The sequence below is a fragment of the Amyelois transitella genome, chromosome 22, assembly GCF_032362555.1.
Source record: "Amyelois transitella isolate CPQ chromosome 22, ilAmyTran1.1, whole genome shotgun sequence".
Classification (NCBI taxonomy): Eukaryota; Metazoa; Arthropoda; class Insecta; order Lepidoptera; family Pyralidae; genus Amyelois; species Amyelois transitella.
In genome coordinates this window covers 3,893,080-3,916,050 of record NC_083525.1, presented here as the reverse complement: position 1 = coordinate 3,916,050, position 22,971 = coordinate 3,893,080, and the positions used below count along the sequence as shown (strand labels likewise).

Below are 22,971 nucleotides of genomic sequence, written 5' to 3'. Positions count from 1 at the left end.
GATCAATAATACACAAACTGTTTGTTATTCATCCAAATTTATTTTATCACCTTCAAAATATGCTCCTTTAGAAACGATACACTTACGCCAACGAATAATCCAATCATCAAAACATTTTTTAAACGCTGTTTCCGGAATTGAGGTCAGTTCTCGCCGCGAATTCTCTTTTATGTCTTCTACCGATTGAAAACGGGTGCCACGAAGTGGTAATTTGAGTTTAGGAAAAAGAAAAAAGTCGGCTGGAGCCATATCTGGTGAATATGGTGGTTGCTCGATGGTATTTGTTGAGTGTTTGGTTAAAAATTCGTTCACAATGATGGCCTTGTGCGAAGGTGCATTATCATGGTGCAAAATCCAAGAATTTTCTTTCCACAAATCTGGCCTTTTTCGTCGGATTTGCTCTCTTAAACGCCGCATAACACTCAAATAATATTCCTTATTTACCGTTTGACCTTCCGGCAAGAATTCCGAGTGCACAACACCGCGATAGTCAAAGAAAATAGTCAACATGACTTTGACTTTTGAACGACTTAGGCGTGGTTTTTTCGGTTTCGGTTCAGTTGGAAGGCGCCACTCCGAAGCTTGTTGACTAGTTTGCATGTCAAACTCGTAAACCCACGTCTCGTCACCAGTAACAATGCGTTTCATGAATGTTGGGTCGGAATTGACTCGTTCTAGCATGTCCTCAGCGACTCTCATGCGATTGAGTTTTTGAAAAAAATTCAGGTCTTTTGGGACTAGCCGAGCGGAAACATGTTTCATACCCAAATTATTAGTTAAAATGGTACGGATCGACTCGTGAGATACAGAAAGTTCGGTGGCTATCTCTCTCAAAGTTGAATGAGGATTTTCAGTCACTATTTCCTTCACTTTTGCGATGTTAACTTCAGTTGCAGACGTTGATGGCCTACCAGAGCGAGGCAAATCTTCCATCACATCTCGACCGCTTTTGAACGCTTTGTACCACTCATAAGCACGAGTTTTTGATAAAGTCGATTCACCGTAAGCCTTCTGTAACATTTTCAGTGACTCCGAACACGATATTCCATTGGCAATGCAAAATTTAAAACAAACACTTTGTTCGATGTTTTTATCCATTATGAAATTAGCAATACACACTAGATATGATATAACTAAAAATAGCACTGTATTTAATGTAAACAACAGATGCAACTCAAACTCCGCGCCAAAATGGAAAACAGTTGTGCCAATCTAACAACAACAAAAAAAAAACAAAAATTTGAATTTGGAACCATAAATAAATAATCCATTCCCGATACTTTTCTGACTGAATGTATGTCTACTACACTCATAGATTCTCTACAGATTTTTGAGAGATTTTGCCGAAATTCCCACGGGAAGGAATAAACGAGATTTTGGTGTTAACGATTAAAATGTTACCTCAGAATGTTTTCAATAAGATATAATAATTGGTAATACACTAGAAGATGCCCGCGACCCCCCCGCCCGCGTAAAACGAAAGATCTTCGTTAGTTCCGTTCCCGAGGGAATTTCGTTAAGTCCTCTCAAAGTTCAGACCTAGCCATCCCAAATTTCTAGTTTCTAGACCTAACGGTTGTACTGTGCGTTGTCTGTCAGTCTCCCACTCAGTAACGGAAGAGTTTTATATTAATAGATAAAAACTGGTATCATACGCTTAATATAAATAAAAAAAAATACAAGTACCAGGCGCTTAGTAACGTGAGCAGGTCGTTTCGCAGGTGGAATGGAATCGCTGCCGGGCGGCGAGTTTCCCGAGCAGTTCCCGCCTCCGGACCACCTGGTGCTCCCCCGGCCTTCCTCCCCCGAGTTCACCTTCGGCGACGCCCCACCTCCTCTGCATCCTGAAGGCCTGGTCTGGTAGCTGAAGCCGGAGCCGCGGGACTTCCACGACTGATGCGGCTCGATAGGCTACCAAGTGGACTGAGTGTAGTTTTAAGTTTTTAAAGTGACTAAGACGCAGTGTAAATGTGATTTGTTTTCGTCAGACCTGTGTATATTAAGTTTCCTCTCAAATTGATTTGTTGCGTCAGTCCTATCTGTTCTTAAGTTTTTATATCAAAATGATAGCTGAAATATATTGGTTGTACCTGTGTGGTAGTTAACTATACTTGTATTGTTCATATCATGAATTTTCCCTAGTGATTTAAACAAAGTGAATTCCTATTGGAAAAAAATAATAATTTTATTTTATCCTTATAATAATACAGTCACAAAACTCAAACCTGTAATATAAAAGTGTCTCGGAAATGAATGTTTCAAAAATTCATAACAACCAATCAAAACAAAACTTACCTTTTTTCATAAAATACAATGTGTAAATTGTACTTACAGCATTTGTGATTTGCTGATTCTGTTAGCGTACTGCAATAGTATTGTGAATATTAATTAGTTGTACAGAGAATTTTTAAAGTATAAAATAATTTATTAATTTTAATATTTATTTAATATCTTCAAGAACATCTCGTGTAAGAATATTTTGGTTCCTATTTTAAGATACGGCTGACAATTAAGACGCATTTTATTTTGTATATTAATTATCGATTGATTGTCGTATTGTTATAATTAATTTTAAGTACAATTGTGAAGTTTCATTAGATGTCACAGTGAGAAATCGGGATAATAGTCCCTTTCTTTAGGTACTGTCCAAGCATAAAGTTTTGTTGTAAGTTTATGGACTCTTTTGATTTTTGGCATTGTTCGGTTGCTATGGTTTTTTATCTTGTTATTAGTTGGTAAGATGGAGGAATAAATTTTTTCTTTTTTAGTTCGCCTAGGACACGGTATTTTTATTTAATTGGACCCTTATTGAACATGGTCCTTCGAGCCGGATTGCGGCCTAGTTCCGCAAGCGACATACGGAAGCATCTAATGGCGGATATTTCACTATTGCTTCATAGCATGAACCCAATGAAACAGATGTGTTTTATATCATCAAAGCGTGAAGGTATCAATACTTATCAACCGATAGAAAATGCAGTTTTATTTAATGTTATTTAATGTGGTGACAAATCTGTAAGTAATCTGTATCTTGAATCTTCTATAAAGGGGAAAATAATAGATACCTATAGAGATTGTCTATAAGTGCACATATAAGATGAGTTCGTTGTTTAAGCTTCAGTATGATACTATTTCTAGTCTCTCTAAAGCAAGGCGTAATTTTAAAAAGACTCCCAAGGATAGACTTACCAGCTCTTATGTGGAGACGAGACTAGAGATTCTTGATACATTGTGGTCATCTTTTTATTCCACCCATAGAAGAATAATTGAAGAGTGTAAACCAAATGAGTTGGAAGAATCTGATTATCACACTCAAGATTTGTATTCGTCAACTGAAGATGTTTACATTGAATATAAATCGGATTTAAAAGAAATGCTGTGCACGTTGAAAAATAATTACGCAAGTATATCAGATAATGAGATGTCCGATGCCTCTCAACATGTTTCCAATATAAAGTTACCCAAAATTTCGTTACCAATTTTTAGCGGCCAGTATTCGGAATGGACTAGCTTTTATAACTTATTTGTTTCGCTAATTCATAACAATAAGACACTCGATGAAGTGCAGAAACTTCACTATCTTAAGAGCCACTTATCAGGTGAAGCAGAGCAGCTGCTACGGCATGTGCCTATTACCGGGGAAAATTATATGATATGTTGGAACAAATTAGAAAACAGATATAACAATAAAAAGTACTTGGCTAGTTGTATTTTGTCGCGATTTATGAGTCAAAAAAACATTACTGTTGAGTCATCGAGTGCCTTAAAAGAATTATTAGACACAAGTAATGAATGTCTTAATGCTTTGAAACAATTAGGTATTAATGTAAAAGAATGGGATATAATGGTAATATATATTTTAAGTTTAAAGTTAGATATAGAAACTAGAAAACAGTGGGAATTAGCTGTCAGTAGCTCATCTCAAGAATTGCCATCGTGGAATCTGTTTCAACAGTTTTTAGAGAACAGATTTCACGCATTCGAGTTTTTAAATAGTAAAAATAGTGTTAATAAGACATTCAGCCGTAACTCTTTTAACAATGTTAAAGCTCTTCATGTCACCACTACCTTAAGTTGTCCATATTGTACCGAAAACCATAAATTATATACATGCCAAAAGTTTTCGAGGGATGATGTCGATACACGTCGCAATTTTGTCCAAAACCAGGGTTTATGCTTTAACTGTTTAGGTCCACGCCATTCCGTAGTTTCATGTCGCATGTCAACTAGATGCCGAATATGTTCCAGGAAACATCATTCTCTACTTCATTCCAATTCAGCAGTCCCGTCGATTGATGACTCAAGCGATACAAATACCAATCAATCGGATGGGGCCGAAGCTGTGTCCTCAGTAGTCATACAAGGCGATTCCAATGATGTTGTAGTAGGCTGTTGCTCTAAAGCCCAATCTCAGGTATTGCTGGCAACTGCTTTAGTTAAAATTCAATCTCGAACAGGAGCAAACATTACTTTTAGGTCAATGTTAGACCAGGGTTCACAGGCTTCGTTTATAACAGAGTCTGCAGTTCAATTACTTGGACTGAAGAAAATTGCAAGCAAAAGTAATGTTTCGGTATTAGGAAGTGACAGGAGCCCTTCAGTGGTTTCTAAGTATATAGTTTTTATCCAATTGCAATCACTTCTTGATACCAATTTTGTTGTTCGAGTAAAAGCTCATGTGTTAGACAAACTGACCAACTGTCTTCCTAGTAAGAAAGTGGCAGTTCAATTGTGTCCAAAGTTTACACAATTGTCGTTGGCTGACCCTACCTTTGCTACTCCCAATAAAATTGATCTTTTGCTCAGTGCAAAGGTGTACAGTCAAATTATAAAGCAGGGCCTAGTTAAAGATTCTAACAGTTGCCTTATAGCGCAAAATACATCTCTGGGATGGATAATATCCGGAGAAACTGATGAAGGTGAAGATGTTGGGACGATTATTTGTAATACAAATGTAACTATGCATGTTCAGATAGAAGAAGATGATAAGCTTTTGAGGAAATTTTGGGAAATAGAAGCCGAACCTTCGTTAGTTAAAGCAAAGAAACATTTAACGAAAGAGGAACAGCTATGTGAATCAATATATTCAAGCACGACTAAAAGGGATTCTTTTGGTCGTTATATAGTGAAGCTGCCATTCAAAGAATACAGTCCACAATGCTTAAATGGAAACTCAAAAGAAATAGCACTTAGAAGATTATATTCATTAGAACGTAAATTAGACAAGGAGAAAGATTTGAAAGAAAAATATGCAGAGGTATTTGCTGAATATCTCAGTCTAAATCATATGGAGATTATTCCACCTGAAGAACATAAAAGCTCCAAAGGTTTTTATTTACCACATTTTGCTGTGGTGCGCAACGATAGAAGTACAACAAAAGTACGTATTGTCTTTGACGCATCGTGCCCAGGATCCAACGGTGTTTCTTTAAATCAAGACTTATTGGTTGGTCCCACATTACAGGATGACTTGAGACATATTTTAATGAGATGGCGGGCACATCCTGTATGTATTTCTTCTGATATTGTGAAGATGTATCGTCAAGTTCGTGTATCTTCAGAAGATGTTGATTTTCAGCGTATTCTTTGGCGTGAAGATTCTGCTTCTGAGGTGCAACATTATCGACTTTTGACAGTTACATTTGGTACATCGTCAGCTCCATATTTAGCAATTCGCTCATTACGTCAAGTAGCTTATGACGAGGGTGTTCATTTCCCAATAGCTGCAAAAAAAGTGTTGTCAGACTTTTATGTTGATGATTTGATGTCAGGATGTGAAAATTTTATAGAAGGTCAACAGCTATATACTGAAATGAAACAATTGCTTAGAAAAGGAGGGTTTGAATTACAAAAGTGGACAAGCAATGATAAAAATCTAATGAAGTGGATAGAAAACGAAGAAAAACTTGGAGATAAAAGTATGAAAGAGCAAATAAAAGATAATAGAAACAGTGAAGACAATGATAATAGAATTGCAGAGGAAGAGTCTAAGACAGAGACATCAAAGTTTGTTGATAAATCTGATTCGATTACTAAAATATTGGGTCTTACGTGGGACAAATGTAACGATACATTTAAATATTTAGTGCAGTTGCCGACAATTGACGAGCCAATCACGAAACGGAAAGTGATCTCAGATATATCACGTCTCTATGATCCATTAGGTTGGCTTGCTCCAATTGTAATAAAAGCTAAGATTTTTATTCAAAAACTATGGATATCAGGTTTGAAATGGGATGAAAAACTTACGCCTCAATTACTAACCGAATGGGTCGCATATAGAAACGAGCTTTTATTAATAAAAAGTTTCGAGATACCCCGATGGATGAACACTCGAAAGGATGATACTTCTGTTCAGCTTCATGGATTTTGCGATGCATCGAGTGAAGCATATGCCGCAGTTGTCTATATCCGTGTTATTGATAAATGTAGTAATATTAATGTAAACCTTGTTACTTCTAAAACAAAAGTAGCTCCTATCAAACAACTGTCAATACCCCGATTAGAACTTTGTGGGGCAACAATACTTTCTAAATTATTAATAGAGGTAGCTGATATTTTAGGTATTCCAAAGCAACACATTCATGCGTGGAGTGATTCTTCAGTTGTACTTGCATGGCTTAGTAGCCATCCAAGCCGGTGGAAAGTATTCGTCGCTAACCGTGTAGCAGAGATTTTAGGAAGTTTAGACAGATCTCAATGGTCTCATGTCCAATCAAAATATAATCCTGCGGATATTGCATCGCGTGGAATTATGCCGTCTGACATTTCAAAAATGAGACTGTGGAAGCAAGGACCAGATTTTTTGAGAAAGGTAGTCATAAATTACAATGGAGATGATATAACATATGATACAAATACAGAAGAAAAAGGTATTAAAATATGTCAAGTATTAACAAGTATAGATGATGATGTTATTATATGGGAAAGATTCTCATCATTAAGGAGACTTCTAAGAGTTATATCGTGGTGCAGGCGATTTATTTTGAAAAGCATTAATAAAACCAATGAAGGTCCTCAATGGCTAACTAATGTAGAATTACAACAAACATTACATATATACATAAAGCAATGCCAAGTTCGAAGTTTTTATGAAGATATTGAAAGTATAACTAAAGGAGGAACAGTTAAAACAAAAAGCAAACTTAAACCGTTAAATCCTTACCTTGACGATGATGGACTTTTACGTGTTGGTGGGCGGTTGGATAGAACAGCTACTTTCTTGAACGTAAATAAAAGACATCCAATCATTCTTCCGGCTAAAGCTCATTTAACAAACTTAATTATAAAGGATACGCACGAACGAACTATTCACGGGGGTATTCAAATTATGATCAATCATCTTAGAACAAAATACTGGGTTATTGACGCAAAAAACCAAGTAAAGCATTATATTCGCAATTGTGTTATTTGTATTCGATATGCAAGTCAACGTAGAGAGCAACTGATGGGACAATTGCCAACAGCCAGAGTTACACCAATGAGACCTTTCAAAAGAAGTGGCGTCGACTATGCTGGTCCTATTGCTATAAGAACGTCCAAAGGGCGTGGTCATCATGCATATAAAGGGTATATTTGTTTATTCATCTGCATGGTGACTAGAGCAATCCATCTAGAAGTAGTAAGTGACCTTACTGCTCAAGGATTCATTGCTGCCTTTAAAAGATTCGTAGCTAGAAGAGGACATTGCGCAGAGCTCTTTAGTGATAATGGTACAAATTTTGTGGGTGCAGAACGTGAATTGAAGTCCTTATTATTTGCAGAAAAGTCTAGATTACTGCCAGAAATAGCGAATTGGTTATCTACAAATGGTACTGAATGGCATTTTATCCCACCGCATTCCCCCAACTTTGGAGGACTATGGGAGGCTGGCGTAAAATCCACTAAATATCACCTTAGACGGATAATCGGAACTTCTACACTTACTTTTGAAGAAATGAGCACTCTCTTATCTCAAATTGAGGCTTGTCTTAATTCGCGTCCATTATCAAGCTTAAGCTCATCGGCTGATGATCCCGAGCCTTTAACACCAGGTCACTTCTTGATTGGGGAACCATTAGTACTTGTACCAGATGCAAACTTTGAAACGTCAAACATGACTAGCTTGAAACGGTGGCAGTTTATGCAACGTATGGTACAAGATTTTTGGCGAAGGTGGTCTCAGGAGTATCTTACACAATTTTTACATCGGTACAAATGGAGTTATCAAACGCCAGAACCAAATATTGGTGATATAGTACTAGTAAAGGAAGATGATCTTCCCCCTGCGAGATGGTTGTATGGAGTTATAACTCAAAAGCACCCTGGGTTGGATAAGATTACGCGTGTTGTTACTTTAAAATGTAAAGGGAATATAATTAAGAGACCCGTCTCAAAGTTGTGTATTTTACCTATAGCTAAATAGAAATTTGTGGTATTTTTTTTATCATTTACACTGATACACATGCACTTCTATTAACCTTTTCTTATGAATTAGTAGGTTAGTTTCTTTTTGTTATTTTTACTTTCGTTACATTTATGAAGATTTGTTTTTAGTTAAGTAAAACATTAAGTTTAAAGATAGCATAGTGAATGTTTTTAACATCTCATTCATTGTTTTATGGACATAATGTCCATGGTGGGCGGAATGTCCAAGCATAAAGTTTTGTTGTAAGTTTATGGACTCTTTTGATTTTTGGCATTGTTCGGTTGCTATGGTTTTTTATCTTGTTATTAGTTGGTAAGATGGAGGAATAAATTTTTTCTTTTTTAGTTCGCCTAGGACACGGTATTTTTATTTAATTGGACCCTTATTGAACAGGTACTTATACAAAGATCAACAATTTTGATACGCCTTTAAATGATTTTGATTGAGAAATACATTTATATATAACATTTATAAAAAACGAAAACAGATGTCGTATGTATAAAACGATTATGTATGTAACCTTTGCTATTTACCGTATTTTTTTAAGATATTTATTTTTTTAATGATATATATCTATTATTTTAGTACCTAAAGAAATGGACTATAGAAAGAAAAGTGTAAATATATGTTATGTGTAAATAAAAAGTAAAATTATATGTACCTATGTATTATAATGTAACTTGAGTAATACTTTAAAATTTCACTGATCCATTTTTATACAAATATGCGAAAAAGGGTACGCATTCACATAATTTATTTTTAACACACATTTTTATCTCGAAATATTTGAACTTACTAGGGTCCAAAATTAAATGAAAATTGCGGACTTCTTATTTATAATTACAATATTATTATTTTAATTAATTATCTTCTACCTTTATACCTCAGAAACATTTTAAATTCTAATTGTAAATAACTTCATGTTCTTATGTAAATCATTACATGTTAGGGATAATTGTGTCTGACATAATATTCCACTGATAACAATTATATATAGTCACGAAGCATTTAAAATTGTAAAAATATGGGGGTTTTGTGTTATCTGTAAAAAGTAATTATAGGTAAACTAATTAAAATACAAAGTAATGATAGTAAAAAGCTTTTCGTTATTTTTCAAACTAGAAAACTAAACCAAATAATTATTTTGTTTAGTCTTGCAAAACCTGCATTCCGTACCCAGTTACTACCCGATATAAAAGGGTTTTGAAATTCACCTCAGCCATGAGTGATACTATGGGGTCATAGAAATCGTCTCCGATTCAAAGGTGGAATCCTTCTATGTGACCTGAACCCTGCATCAGGCAATTGTATTTGTTACCTTAAGATAAGGAGGGGTTCTTTAGATAAATTTACTTGTTTGAAGAAAATTTGACATGATCCTGGATTGGGATACTTACTCCGCCCGCGTATGTTAAACGGGAAACGCTGAGGAAAAGTAGTTTTTCTGGAAAGAAAGATAACCTTTGTTCTTATTGCAAATTTTTTTGGTCAAAAGATAAAGCGACAAACGAACTAACAAATTAACACACATAAAGACACGCGTCTTTCCAGGCAAAGACTACATCAAATTTATAATATTAGTATGGATTTAATAAACTTCGTGACTATATGTTATAACTGCTACAGGATCACTTAGTATGTACTCTAGTGTAAGTGTTAATATTCGGTACATACTATTGTCTATACTTAGTATTTAAATAAGATTATAATGGAATTGTCTGTAAGTATAAAATCTATTCGAAAATATATATTTTGTTTCTTTTTCATACACACGCACATTTATCTTCTTCTTTCTCATGGCTTTAGTCCCGGTTGCATCCCCACCACTCTGGAGAGGAGCCCGGGGTCTTTGCGTAGTCGGGAATTTTCATAAAAAATTCATATGTTGTGCCTCAAGGTTTTGTCTTTCTAATACTTATTTACAAATAAGTCTTTATTCCTTACGAGATAAATAGAGCCAGCAGTCTTAAAGTGACCGTAAGGCCACGTTCAGCCATATGGGTTTATTATGAAATTGTTATTCAAACTGCGACATGTTGCTAGTGTTAGAGTATGGGGAGAAAAGCAGCCAGCCAACACACACCTTGTACTTCATTCGCTTACGGACCAGAAATATCATCAAAATCGGTTTAGTAATTTATCTTTATAGTATTAATCCAAAGTTATGCTAAAGAGGGAAAGCATGTGTATGTAGTACATACAAAAAAAATATTATAAGAAAGTCAAAATGGTTTTTTTCCCATGCTAACAGTTTCGTAGTACAAACATGTTGTTTGAATTTCCTCTACGAATAAAAAAACACCCTGTATAATCATTAAATAGCGTCAGAACAGACTATTGAAGAATAGTCTTTATGTCAGACCAAGAAGGTCTTTAAGAAATACTATGTAAGTTTTTTAATGTTAAAGTTAATAAGTGACAATAGCCATGGCTCTACACATTATAAACCCACTATTGTTTGGGAACCCATGTAAGTATATAGACTGTATAAATTATGAAGGATTACATAAGTGCTCCTGTCACGTCTATATTCCTTATGGGTGAGACAGAATTAGTGAAAAGTGTCAAAGGTTGAAATTCACATTCAGTGACAGGTTGATAGGCTATCGAGGCTTGAACAGAAATAAAATACGTAATCTCACTATCGTAAGTATATAATTGGTTTATTTTACTTTCGTCACCTGGGTGTAGATAGTATACTGATTGGGATTGGGTTATACGTTAGGACACCTTTTGAACACCAGCTTAAGTTTCTGAGCAATTAAAAAAAAAACTGATAAACTATGAAACCTGAAACACAAAAAGTGGGGAAAAATGTTTTGTCATTAACATCCTCTGTAGATAATTCTGGTTCCGTCCCTTGCTTCTTCAAAAGGATTTTAGTAAACCCCGGACTGTGATATTGGACTGCAAATACATATTCTTTTGAAACGTTTTAACCAGCTTCGATGGTCGAATCGGTAAGGTCAATATGTGTGCATATAAGCACAGTTTGAAATCCCACTTCAGCGATACCAATGATTATTTTAGAATATATGTATTAATATTAACTGATGCTTGACGGCGAGGGAAAACATCGTGAGGAAACCTGCATATTCAGGCAACTGGATGTATGTATAATCATGATACAATGCGGGTTAGGTTCCCCTGCAAAGGTTGAGAAGGTCAGATGGAAGTCGCTTCATATAAAAACCTAACTCATCCAAGCCTGGATATATGTTATTTTTGGCTCAGCCCGGACTCCTCTTCAGAGTGGTGAGGAAATAACCGTAACTGTATCCAAGAGAAAGAAGATTCGTTCGGGTTAAAAAAAAATATATCTTTTTCATCAGCGTACATACTATATTTACTTTGAATAAGTTTTTGTCTACACGTACATAGATCGTGTGCCAGCTGCTTCTCTCTCTGCGCAGGTTGAAAAAGTCAATCAAGGGAAAGGCTTATAAACTTGGAATTCTTCTTCAATGCGATGAACTAAGCAACCTGTGAATCTTAATTCCATCATTATACATACATATGGTCACGTCTATATCCCTTGCGGGGTAGACAGAGCCAACAGTCAACAGATAGAATTGAGATTCAAATAGTGACAGGTTGCTAACCCATCGCCTAAAAAAGAATCCCAAATTTGTAAGCCTATCCCTTTGTCGCCTTTTACGACATCCATGGGAAAGAGATGGAGTGGTCCTATTCTGTTTTGAATTGGTGCCGGGAACCACACGGCATATTATTATTCCATCATTACATACGGGATATATGCGTGTATGTAAGAAAATAATTATGTTCGCCACTATTGTGTTACATACATTCATATAATCACGTCTATAACCCTTGCGGGGTAGACAGAGCCAACAGTCTTGAAAGACTGTCAAGCCACGTTCAGCTGTTACTAGTATTTTTTATGGACAAAGATTTTGATTATATAACGAAATATTTCACTGAGCCACAGGATTACAACTACTCCTAATATTTTGTACGCTTACAAAAATTCTGCTACTGAGGTAAAGCCCTCAGTCCCTCGCCATAAACGAAAATTGGAATTTGGGCGAAGGGCACACACGTGTCAGATTCTCACGGTTGAGAGGCACGTACCTGTTGGTTCCCGAGATTCGACTCCCAATTTGTAAACCAAAAGGGATAGGAATTATGTTTCTATACAAGTATTATAAATGTGAAAGTGTATTTGTTTATTTGTCCGGTTTAGCTTCATTAAATTATAGGTATATATAGTTAGAAGTTGCAACTGAAAGAAAATAGGTAACTTTAATTTCGGGAACCTATTTTTAAACTAGCCGGTGGGTATTCATAATAATTTCAGACCACCAGATCGACTCTAGAAAAAGTTTAAATCAATCAATTTACAATTAAAATAACCGATATGAAAAGTGTGTCTGTAAATTAAATAAATAAAAAAAAATAAGACACCTACATTGAATTTACGTTAAATATATCTGTGTTGAATATATTTAAAAAGTTAAATTAAATATCCGAAGAGTCCACCCATTAGTTCCAAAGGGAGCCCAGCGTTCAAATTAACAGTGCGGTCTTGTGATGGCCCGGTATAATTGGAAGACTGTTTGCTCCCATCCCCTCGATTGTGAATTTCACGAGGTCACGACATGACAAGGTTGAGGAATATCGATGAATTTAAAAGAAATTTAAGAATAAAGTCTAATAATGGCCGTGTGGTTCCCGGTACCAATATAAAATAGGCAGCGTTACATCTCTTACCCATGGATCTTGTAAAATGCGAGTAAGGGACAGGTTAATAAATTTGTGATTCTTCTTTTAGGCGATAGGCTAGCAACCTTTCACTTTTTGAATCTCAATTCTATCATTAAGCCTAGCAGCTGAACTTGGCCTGTCACTCTCTCAAGACGTCTGGCCGTGCAAGGGATATTGACGTGGTTATATGTACGAATATGAATGAATGAATGAAGTCTAATAATTCAATAACTAAAAATACTGCATCAGTTCGCTGGCATAACATAGGTATGTATTTCTAAAAATATACAAGTGACAAGGTTTTACCCAGGACTACGCTGCTCGTGATCAATTGGACATTTCCAGGGGCCGTCACCCTTATTGATGGGCCATCAGTCTCGTTTCGACTACTTTCAACGCACTCGCTGATTAACTGTTTTGTTATATGTTTACCATTTTCTTATTTTCTTAAGGTTGACTGCTAGAAAGTGCCTATAATATAATATAAGTATAAATATAAGTCAATTATACCTGCTGTAGCTGAAAAGCTAAATTAAGTTTTTAAATTATTAAGTTGTATTTCTATAATTAAAACTACCTATATTAAATAAATTATTTGAAATTTCGCTCGTTAAAAACGTTATGTTATCATCATATTGTCACGTCCTGACTAACTTGTCTAACTAAACAAATTCAAAAAAATATAGTAAACTTATTGCCGCTATAATTATTTTATTTATTAGTTCGGTCTTTTGGTTCTAGTTAGACGTCCGTTATAATTCACAATCAACCTTTAACAGCTAATCGTACCACAAACAACAAAATTCCGCTGACTGTCCATTAATTAGTACAATTGTGTTGTATAGAGAACGAATGCCCCACTAATGTGTATGGGACACGCTACACACGCATTACAACAAATATTTTTTAAAAGAAGGGAATGTTTACCTTTCAATCGTTGACTGATACATACTTTGAAAGTATTACTTTTCTTAATGTACTTATAAGTGTTAATAATAAGTCCACGTGTTGCTTTACGACTTATAATTCGTGTAATAAAGATTATGATTAAAAGCTCTGAATTAAGTAGATTTGACCCGAGTTTCAGAAAACCATTTGGTTATTATATTTTTTTTATATTTATTCTATTTTAATGAAAATGCATCAAGAACATTGAATAAGGTTATTAGATTTTAATTTATTCATAGCGGTTCAGAGGCCATTTTATTAAGAACCTTCTTTAAACCACTGGGCATTTTTATACAATGAGCAGTTTACCTTACCATCAAACTTCAGAATTTTTGGTTGCGATGTGGGTAATTTTATGAGACCAGGTAAATGAACCGAAGAGCTCAGATTTAATTGCTTGTAAAATCTTTGACGAATAGATTATAAATGATTTATTGTCCTGAAATAATGCAAAATGTAACATTTAATATTCACAGAATATATAATATGGTACTACAAAACCAGTTCAACGATAATATTAAATTTGGTAAACATGACTTTCTGTGCTTACTTTTACTGTGTGTTTGATGTGACCCGGGGCTGCCAACTATTTGGTGTTTATAACTGTTATCAAAGGAGGAATATTAAGTAACTTGACGATTAATTAGTTTCGTAATGTGATGATTGTAATGTAAATAATTAATTAAAAAAACATGGGGATATGAGTTTACACAAAAACATTTAAACACCCCTAGTTTATAAGCCTAACGATAGAAACCTTAGTGTTAGATATAAAGCAACTTCTGGATTTCAATTCGATGTTTAACCCCTCCAGTTATACATAGCTTTTTGAGTCTTATGGCTATGGGATAGTCTATCCTTTAAAAAAAGAGTGTACAATCATGTTGTCAATTTTAAACGGGCCTGTTATTGTTTCATTCCGTAAAACAGGTTGAAAACTTACAAATGACAATATAAATACGCAAGTCATTACCATATTTGATAGATACATTACACAGAATGTGCCAACTTGCTTTATTAAGGGCAAAGTTCTTCATTAAATTTAACGCACGGCCGTTAAAAATATTCAAATTAAGTATCAGTTACTACATACTACGTCCTTACCTCTTTTGAGAGCCCTGGGTTCCACCGTGTCTACAATCCAGCCCGGGTGCTGGTGTCTTACCCTAGATTACCTTGCAGGGTGTAATTACCTAACCTAACCCATATGCTATGATTACCCACCGATTTGACTGAATGTACTTTTCCTCACGATGTTTTCCACGTCTTTCATATCAGAGTACCTAAATTTAAAAAAAAATGTCTCAGAATTGCTAACAAATTAAAAAGATACAATTCTCAAAACGTATTCTGTGTCAAGTTTTCCATGACCTGCGAAATTGATGATACTTCTGTTGACTTTAAACTTATCGACAGAACATCTATTTTAACTTTACGGAAAAAAAATATCGATGCCAAAACGATTACATTGTAATCGAAATAAATTGGCGTAAGTATTTTCATTTCAAGTATGAAACGTTTTTTTGTTATTGCAAGCATATGGATATTCGAATAATACATACTCGTACGTATACATAAAATACGCCTTTACCACGATCTTGTTTCGGTTCATCGCTTCAACTCTCTTCATGCAAGGTCGGTTTCGGGTACTCTTGAACTAACCTTTTGCCAGGACGTCCTTAATTTGATCAAAGTACTCGTACGTTCGTCTAGACCTGCACACTCCTACTTTTCTATCCAGTCTCTTTGTAAGTACATTTGCTTAGTCAACCTGCTTCCATTCATCCTCTTCATATGCCCAAACCATCTGAGCATACCGTTTTCTATTCCCATCACGATATCTTCTTTCATATCGTTATATTCTCTTATTCACACTGTTTCTTATCCGGTCACTCAATTTCAGACCGATACTAATCATATCATCGTATAATAATGATGAATAGTTAAAAAAAATCAAAAAAAATAAGGCGGCACGCACACACGTGCATTTTTGACATTTGCGTGTTGGGTCTGAAGTCTGTAAAAGTCCGAATTGCGTGGAAATAGTTTAGGGTTGTTTGGAAATGTCAATGTTCCCGAGTTCAGGGGTGAAGATGTTGAAATATGCATCGGTACCTAGTTGTTGCTTAGTAATCTCAGAATTGATATGGAATAAAATTTAAGTAATGAATGTGTATTACTATCAGTTTCCACGTCACATTTAGTAAGAAAAACCACTAACCCCGTCTATTTTATATATTACTTACACACATATAATCAATTCTAGGTATATCCCTTGCGGGCCAACAACATAAAAGTTTTTATATATAATATAGTTTTTATTTCTATTTCAGAAATAACTATCGAATCAGCATTTATGTGGGACATTGAACGCTGTTAATTTACCAATTGTAGCTTTTATTTAAGTAAAGGAGTAATACAGCAATAAACTCATTAGTTTTACAAAACATATCTGTAAAGATTAAACGGGTAACTAAATATATTTGCAAATTTAATTATAATAGCACCGGCTTCTTCCACACAGAACAGAATTAAAAATTATGACATTGACCTTATCAGAACCATTTCATTTCCACAAAAGTAAAATGTATTGACATATACCACTTCGAGTCAGCTCACTGGCCGTTACGCAGAACATACGGACATAATTAACATGTATTGCAGTATTATGATAAAAGTTGATTATTCATTTCTGTAACGCAGATGTACTTATATTTGCATAAGTTGGTACAGGGTTTATTTACTTGTTTTAGTGGAAAAATAATTATGATGGATAAGAAACATATAAATCTCAAAAATTGAGAAATACTCAATTTATAATCTAGACTTGTAATTGATCTATACAGTATAATAAAACTAACTGTGAACTTTCTTGGTGCCTACTACCAAAGAATAGTTAGCATCATCTTTAAAGCTTTTTTTAAAATAAAGTCATTTATCCAAGATAATTTATTTTTAAGAAGATTTTTGCCTTCTATATCATTTTTTAAATCTTAGCTAAAACCAATATGTAAGTTAATTGACCACACTTAAGCTCATTATAGGTACCAACGATACATAGACTTATAAGGGCCTACTTCCATGAAAGCCATTTGAAGCCTTTCGTACAATTCTTCCGATTCCAGGCGACACTTCAAATCAAAAAAATGCACAGCGCCGACAATGTCACGATTAATTTTTAACGAGGACAATATATTCTAAATAATTTTGCAAAAAATTTGAACAGAGAATTTAAATACGAGAATTTTAATTATAAAAAAAATTTAACTTACTTGCCAGTATCGCAGAGTATTTTTTTTGGCTTTTCACAGGAACTTGCGTTGTAATTGTAACTTCTTAGTAGATTAGTCAATCTGAACTTCATACTTATGTTAGCATTACTTGCGATTTCGGAAAATTGATAGATAATTAAGCGTATATATTTTTTTATCCAGATTTTCTTAAGGATAAAGCTAAGATTAAAATAATGATTAAAACCAAATTCTAAATCACGAAAATGAGACGGTCAAACAAAATTTTATAAAAATAAACATTAATAAATCATTGCAATATTTCATGCCTTACGCACCTAGTTCACCTGTCCGAAAATATAAAAAAGTAAAGACGAATCCGCCTCGAAAATGCCACAGAGTAAAATTAATTATTTTTTTTCTGGGCCCTAAAACGCTATAGCAGAAATTATTTGGTGTTTAGCCGCCAGAGGGCGTGGTGAGTGGTGATTAATATATTTCTAAGGAAGAACATTTTAATGACTTTGCCGGCCACTGATGCTCGTTTTTGGAACTGGTAGAAAAGGGTATTTTTTATTTAAATGACCGTACTATTCTTATTGTTAACATTTTAAAACAATCATTTTGTACAGAAGTTCTTTCGATCGTGTGGTTTTAAATGAATCAAAACTCCTGTCCATACATATTTGCATCTAACTAATCACGCTTTATGTTTATTAGTGCACCTTAAAATTTAAAGCAAACAGATGAAAACAATCTATATTTCCAGTTTATATGCTAAAATAGCTGGTTATTCTTATGGGTTCAAATTGAAATGTATGAAGCTAGCTTTTTATAAAATGAAATAGAGAAGAGATTTCATATGAAAAACCTATAGTGTACCTTTGCACCTATTACTTTATTTTATATTATTGTTCTTGTGTACATTATTTGATAAGTTAATCACCCAAACTAACAAAGAAAATAGAATCTCCTGCGATATTTCAAATCAGTAAAAACTAATTAAATGCGCATTAAGTGTTAACATCACTTTGAGCACTTTTTAGTCAAAGACCCTGAGAACTGAAAAGTATCATCATTTCCATGAAGTCATTCGAGTTATTTTTTTACAAATCTTTTTGCACGTCTGGCCGAAATTCGGCGACCACGCCTCCTGGCTTGAGAATTTGCATCCAAAATCATCTGTCATTGTTGGAAATATAGACTATTTTAGTATAGGCTATTTTGGAATCCACTTGCTAAATCAATTTAAGGATGACTACAAAATACGAGCTTCAGCCTAAGATACAAAATATATGTAAATGTGCCAACAGGTTAAAACCCTAAGGTGACAACTGACTCTCTTCTCGTGTGGGTAGTGTCTTAAATTCAATAAAGGGAAAAGCTTCGATTAGGTGACTAAGGTTGTTGCTATCTCTAAAATTCCATCTTTTAGCATCCAGTTGAAGGTGGCTACATTTGAAGAGCAATAGATTTGGCATACATAGTTAAAAAAATCTTCTTCATATGTCGTGGATAGACATAATTTTCTTAATAGGCAGATATAATATACAATATCACTGGTTGAACAATGTTTAGTACTGATGTCAAAAATTTAAGTCATATTAAAGACAAATACGGTATTTTGAGTACTCTGTAAAACTTGACCCAGCCAATCCAGGTCAAAAAGCGCACCCCCGGCTGCTCTCCAGAGAGGTGAATATGTATCCGGGACTAACGCTAGTAGAGAGACTTGCTCCTATGATATCCACAAAAAGTAATTGCGGGCCGATCGCCGCTTCGTAAATTTTAGTCAGCCGTCTGTCAAACGCGACTTGGACCGTTATTACGATCAATTCCATGTTTCCATTGACTTAAACATTTATAAATTTTCCTCTCATGTTATGTGGAGAGGATGAATGAAAGCAGGTTGACTAGGCAGATATACAAGGAGAGTGTGGAGGGAAAGGTCGGAGTGGGAAGACCTAGACGAACGTATCTTGATCAAATTAAGGACGTCCTGTCAAATTAAGGACGTCCTGGTAAGGGGGCAGGTCAAAAGTACCCGAAACCGCCGAGCTTGCATGAAGAGAGTTATGAATGTGGATGAAGCGAAGGAAGTATGCAGAGATCGTGACAAGTGGAAAGAGGAAGTCTCTGCCTACCCCTCCGGGAAAGAGACGTGATTTTATGTATGTATGTATGTACATTTTCCTCTCTCTCTCCTGGCGTGTGTCCCGCTAATATCCTGACCTCACTGGAGAGGTTTTTACACGAAACGGCTTGACGAAACTATAGCGGCTACCTAAATTTCCATTGCATTATCACAATATAATAATCATAATCCAGTTGCCTGAATGTGGAGTTTCCTTCGTTGTTTTTCCCTTTACTGTAAGAACATTAGTAATTATTTAAACTAATAAACATAGGTCACGAAAGCTTGCTATCTGGAGAACAAATTTGAGTGAATTGACTCAAAACTGAGAATACCAAAAGCAAATTGAAGGAATCCGAAGAAATGCAACTAAAAACAATGTATGAGTAAGAATAGTATAACAGACAAACATAACAATGGAAACGCTCAGCGAAGGCAGACAAAAAAAATATCTTAATATTCATATTGCCGCTTCGCCCGCGGCGTCTTCGCGAAATTATAACAAAATAAAAACTAAACATGTTTGGGATTTATAATGAAAAAGGCATAAATAACATTGTCCACTAAATGCTGACCTCTCATTGTTCGAGTTTATAGAATTACTTGGAGTCTTAATAAACTGGTTTTTATTGCGAAACAATGCTTTGGAACGCGGTGAGACGTCCGCGGTGGATATATTTGTCTGTATGTCATTAACATATACGGACAGACAACCCGTAAACAAGATATGTAAATGATACGGCATTGCCTTGAGGACATATACATAATAGTATTACGCTTATTAAAGCTACGACAACATGTAATTTTCGCCTTTAAACTGTTGGGACTGTTTATTCTCAAGTCCATTTAAAAATAACTGCTAAGGGGTTTAACAGACCTTCTTGGAGTAATTTTACGTGTTATTCTCGCTATATATTTTTATCTAGTCTTAATTCTTACCGTCAATCACTTCATTAGCTCACTATCATCATCAATACTGATTTTCATGAGGAACACCACAAGACAACTGGATACATTACCTGTAGGTACATTTAGACAAATGGATATTATAACCACTATCCAAATAGTGTGAGGTTACTCTTGCAAGGTTTCGAAGATCAGAAAGAAATCCCTTTTATATAAAGGCCTGCCTTGGCCACTCCAGGGTTGTGAAGAAGGTGAAACCAGGACTATTCTGCAAAAAGATGATGACGTAACTGAAACTAAGATACGTCAGGAGTAACTACTCTTTTGCTTAAGACAAGATTAATTAAGAGAAAATTAGAGATTGACACTGAAGTGGATCCGTCACCCACCTTAAAAATTGACGAACACAATCACCTTTGTTCATGTGTTAAAAAGTACCACGTTTAAACTGTTAACGACAAACGTTTCAGAATTCGAGTACTTCGAGTACACGTTGAAAACATTGTCTCACCGTTTATTTAAACACGTCAAAAAATAAAATTAGAACGCTGTCATTTACCATACAATTGGGATCAATTATATGTATATCTTTCGGTAGCAATGCTAGCGGTGGTGGGCGTCTGGCTTCCATATAATATAAGAGGGAATTTGGCCCAAGGCGCCTCGATGTTTGCGCCTTTGCGTGGAACGAAATTTCGTTCTTTTTTTTCTATTTGCATGATTACTTTCCTTGAGAATTTTCTTTTTTTTTTATTATTTTCCGCGCGGGAAATGTATTCGTGATTTAAATTTAGAAATTGCTTACGTATTTTCGTTGGTTGAATTTCTTTTGTTTCGTGTAAGGGTTTTGTTGGAAAAGAAAAATTTAGATAAAGCAAGGTGTGTGTTCCGGAATAAGTAGAATAGGAGCACTTCATCTCTTTCTGCAAATGCCGTAGAAAGCGACTAAAGTACCAATAAATATAGTGCATCAAATTTATCAAAACATACTAGGTAAGTACCATACTAGTAAATTCAGCATACGGGACAAACTTTTACTTTTTGCTGTTTGCTCTTATTTTGTTTATCTATGGTACAGATGTTAGGGCGTGCACAGACTGTGTTCAAACCACAAACATCTCCTTCCAGATAATTCTACATGTTCACGCGGTTGCCTCGGGCGTTGGAGCCTGTGTATCGAATTGATTTCGAAAATATTATAATGTGATGAGTTTACTTCAAATTTATGAGATGTTATCAGTGAGAAAATGATGAAATTTTATTTAGCTATTAGCTATTTCTATAAAATTTTAAAATAATATACATAGGTAGGTAATAGGTATATGGGTAGGTATATAGTACTTAGCATACATTATTAATAGATATAAAATTCACGATATCTCTTACAACAGCGGGGTTATTTTTAACTGATCCAGTTATCGAAATTTAGTATAACGTGTAGGTACCTAAGTGTGTATAAACCATCATTTTCTAAAATCATTACTTTTACTATGAAAAAATTAATAACTATTCCAAAAAAACATATTATGACCTGAATGCTCTCCGAACAACATCAAATATACCTCAAAGACATTTTATATTCTACTCACCATTTTTAAAAAATTACAATGATGATTAGCCAACCTAAAAATAAAATTATAATTATGGAACAAATAAGAACCCTTTTACGATACCCCGAAGCGGAGGTGGAGACCGCATTATGCTTCCGCTACCAAATAAGAATGGTTCTGACTCGCCGGCGGCAGTGTGACCACACCCTTACATTAGTTGGAGCTTTAAGTTTTATTTTTTGTTCATGAAAATAGTAGATATAATTACTTAGAACATTCATATTGTATTTTCAAATCATTGCTAGTGGTTTCTTTCGCGTGAAGTTTAACTTTTTGTAAGGCATCTTTTTCTTTCTAGTTCTGGTTTATGAGGATTAAAAACAAAGTGAATAGGTAAACAAAATACTAATACTTATCATAGAAAGTAAATATATAATTAATTCATACATCAAATCAAATTGATTTTATTTAATGAAAGCATTTAACTTGTGACTCCTCATAAATTATTATAAAGTTTTAATATGGATAATGTGTACGAGTACTAGACAGATAATTACTGCTAGCTTTTGCCTGTGGCTTCTTTCGCGCAAATTTGATTAAACCAGAATACTAGACAGTGTTCCTATTCCTGTAATAGTCTGTTTTTGGCGGCCGCACACCATCATATCTCGTAAATCACGCGAACAAAGTCGCAGACATCCGCTATTCATCGTACCTATATACGAGATAACTACCTATCTATATAAGTAACAGAATATAAAACTTAAAAAAAAACAAACGTGGTCTACGTGTTTTATTTCTGCTGCCTTTCCCACAACCACGCCTCGTAAGAATCGCTTGGTCATCGTTACTTTTTTATAATGTAAAATAAAATTTTAATCACAGTTTAATCTGTTCTTTGAATAGATAGTTTTTGTACGCCTTAGCTTATTATATCGGCTACCGGCTAGTGTAGAAAGTTAGGTATTATTTGCTGTTGGTAGCCAGCACAGAGCTCAGAAGTTTAGGTACTCTGTGGCACGAGGCGTACGAGGTATTTAAATATTGTGAATAAATGTGTTACACTACTTT

General features: G+C 34.8%; 1 protein-coding gene across 1 annotated transcript in view; it reads left to right on the top strand.

Annotated features, from left to right (window-relative positions):
• Positions 1-1,864, top strand: part of LOC106134185 (LIM/homeobox protein Lhx5) — a 54,098-nt gene extending 52,234 nt beyond the window's left edge. Inside the window, exon 8 of the mRNA XM_060950865.1 lies at positions 1,710-1,864. Within this exon, the coding sequence (XP_060806848.1) occupies positions 1,710-1,864 (155 nt within the window). The remainder of the gene's footprint in view (positions 1-1,709) is intronic.
• Positions 1,865-22,971: the final 21,107 nt, after the last annotated feature.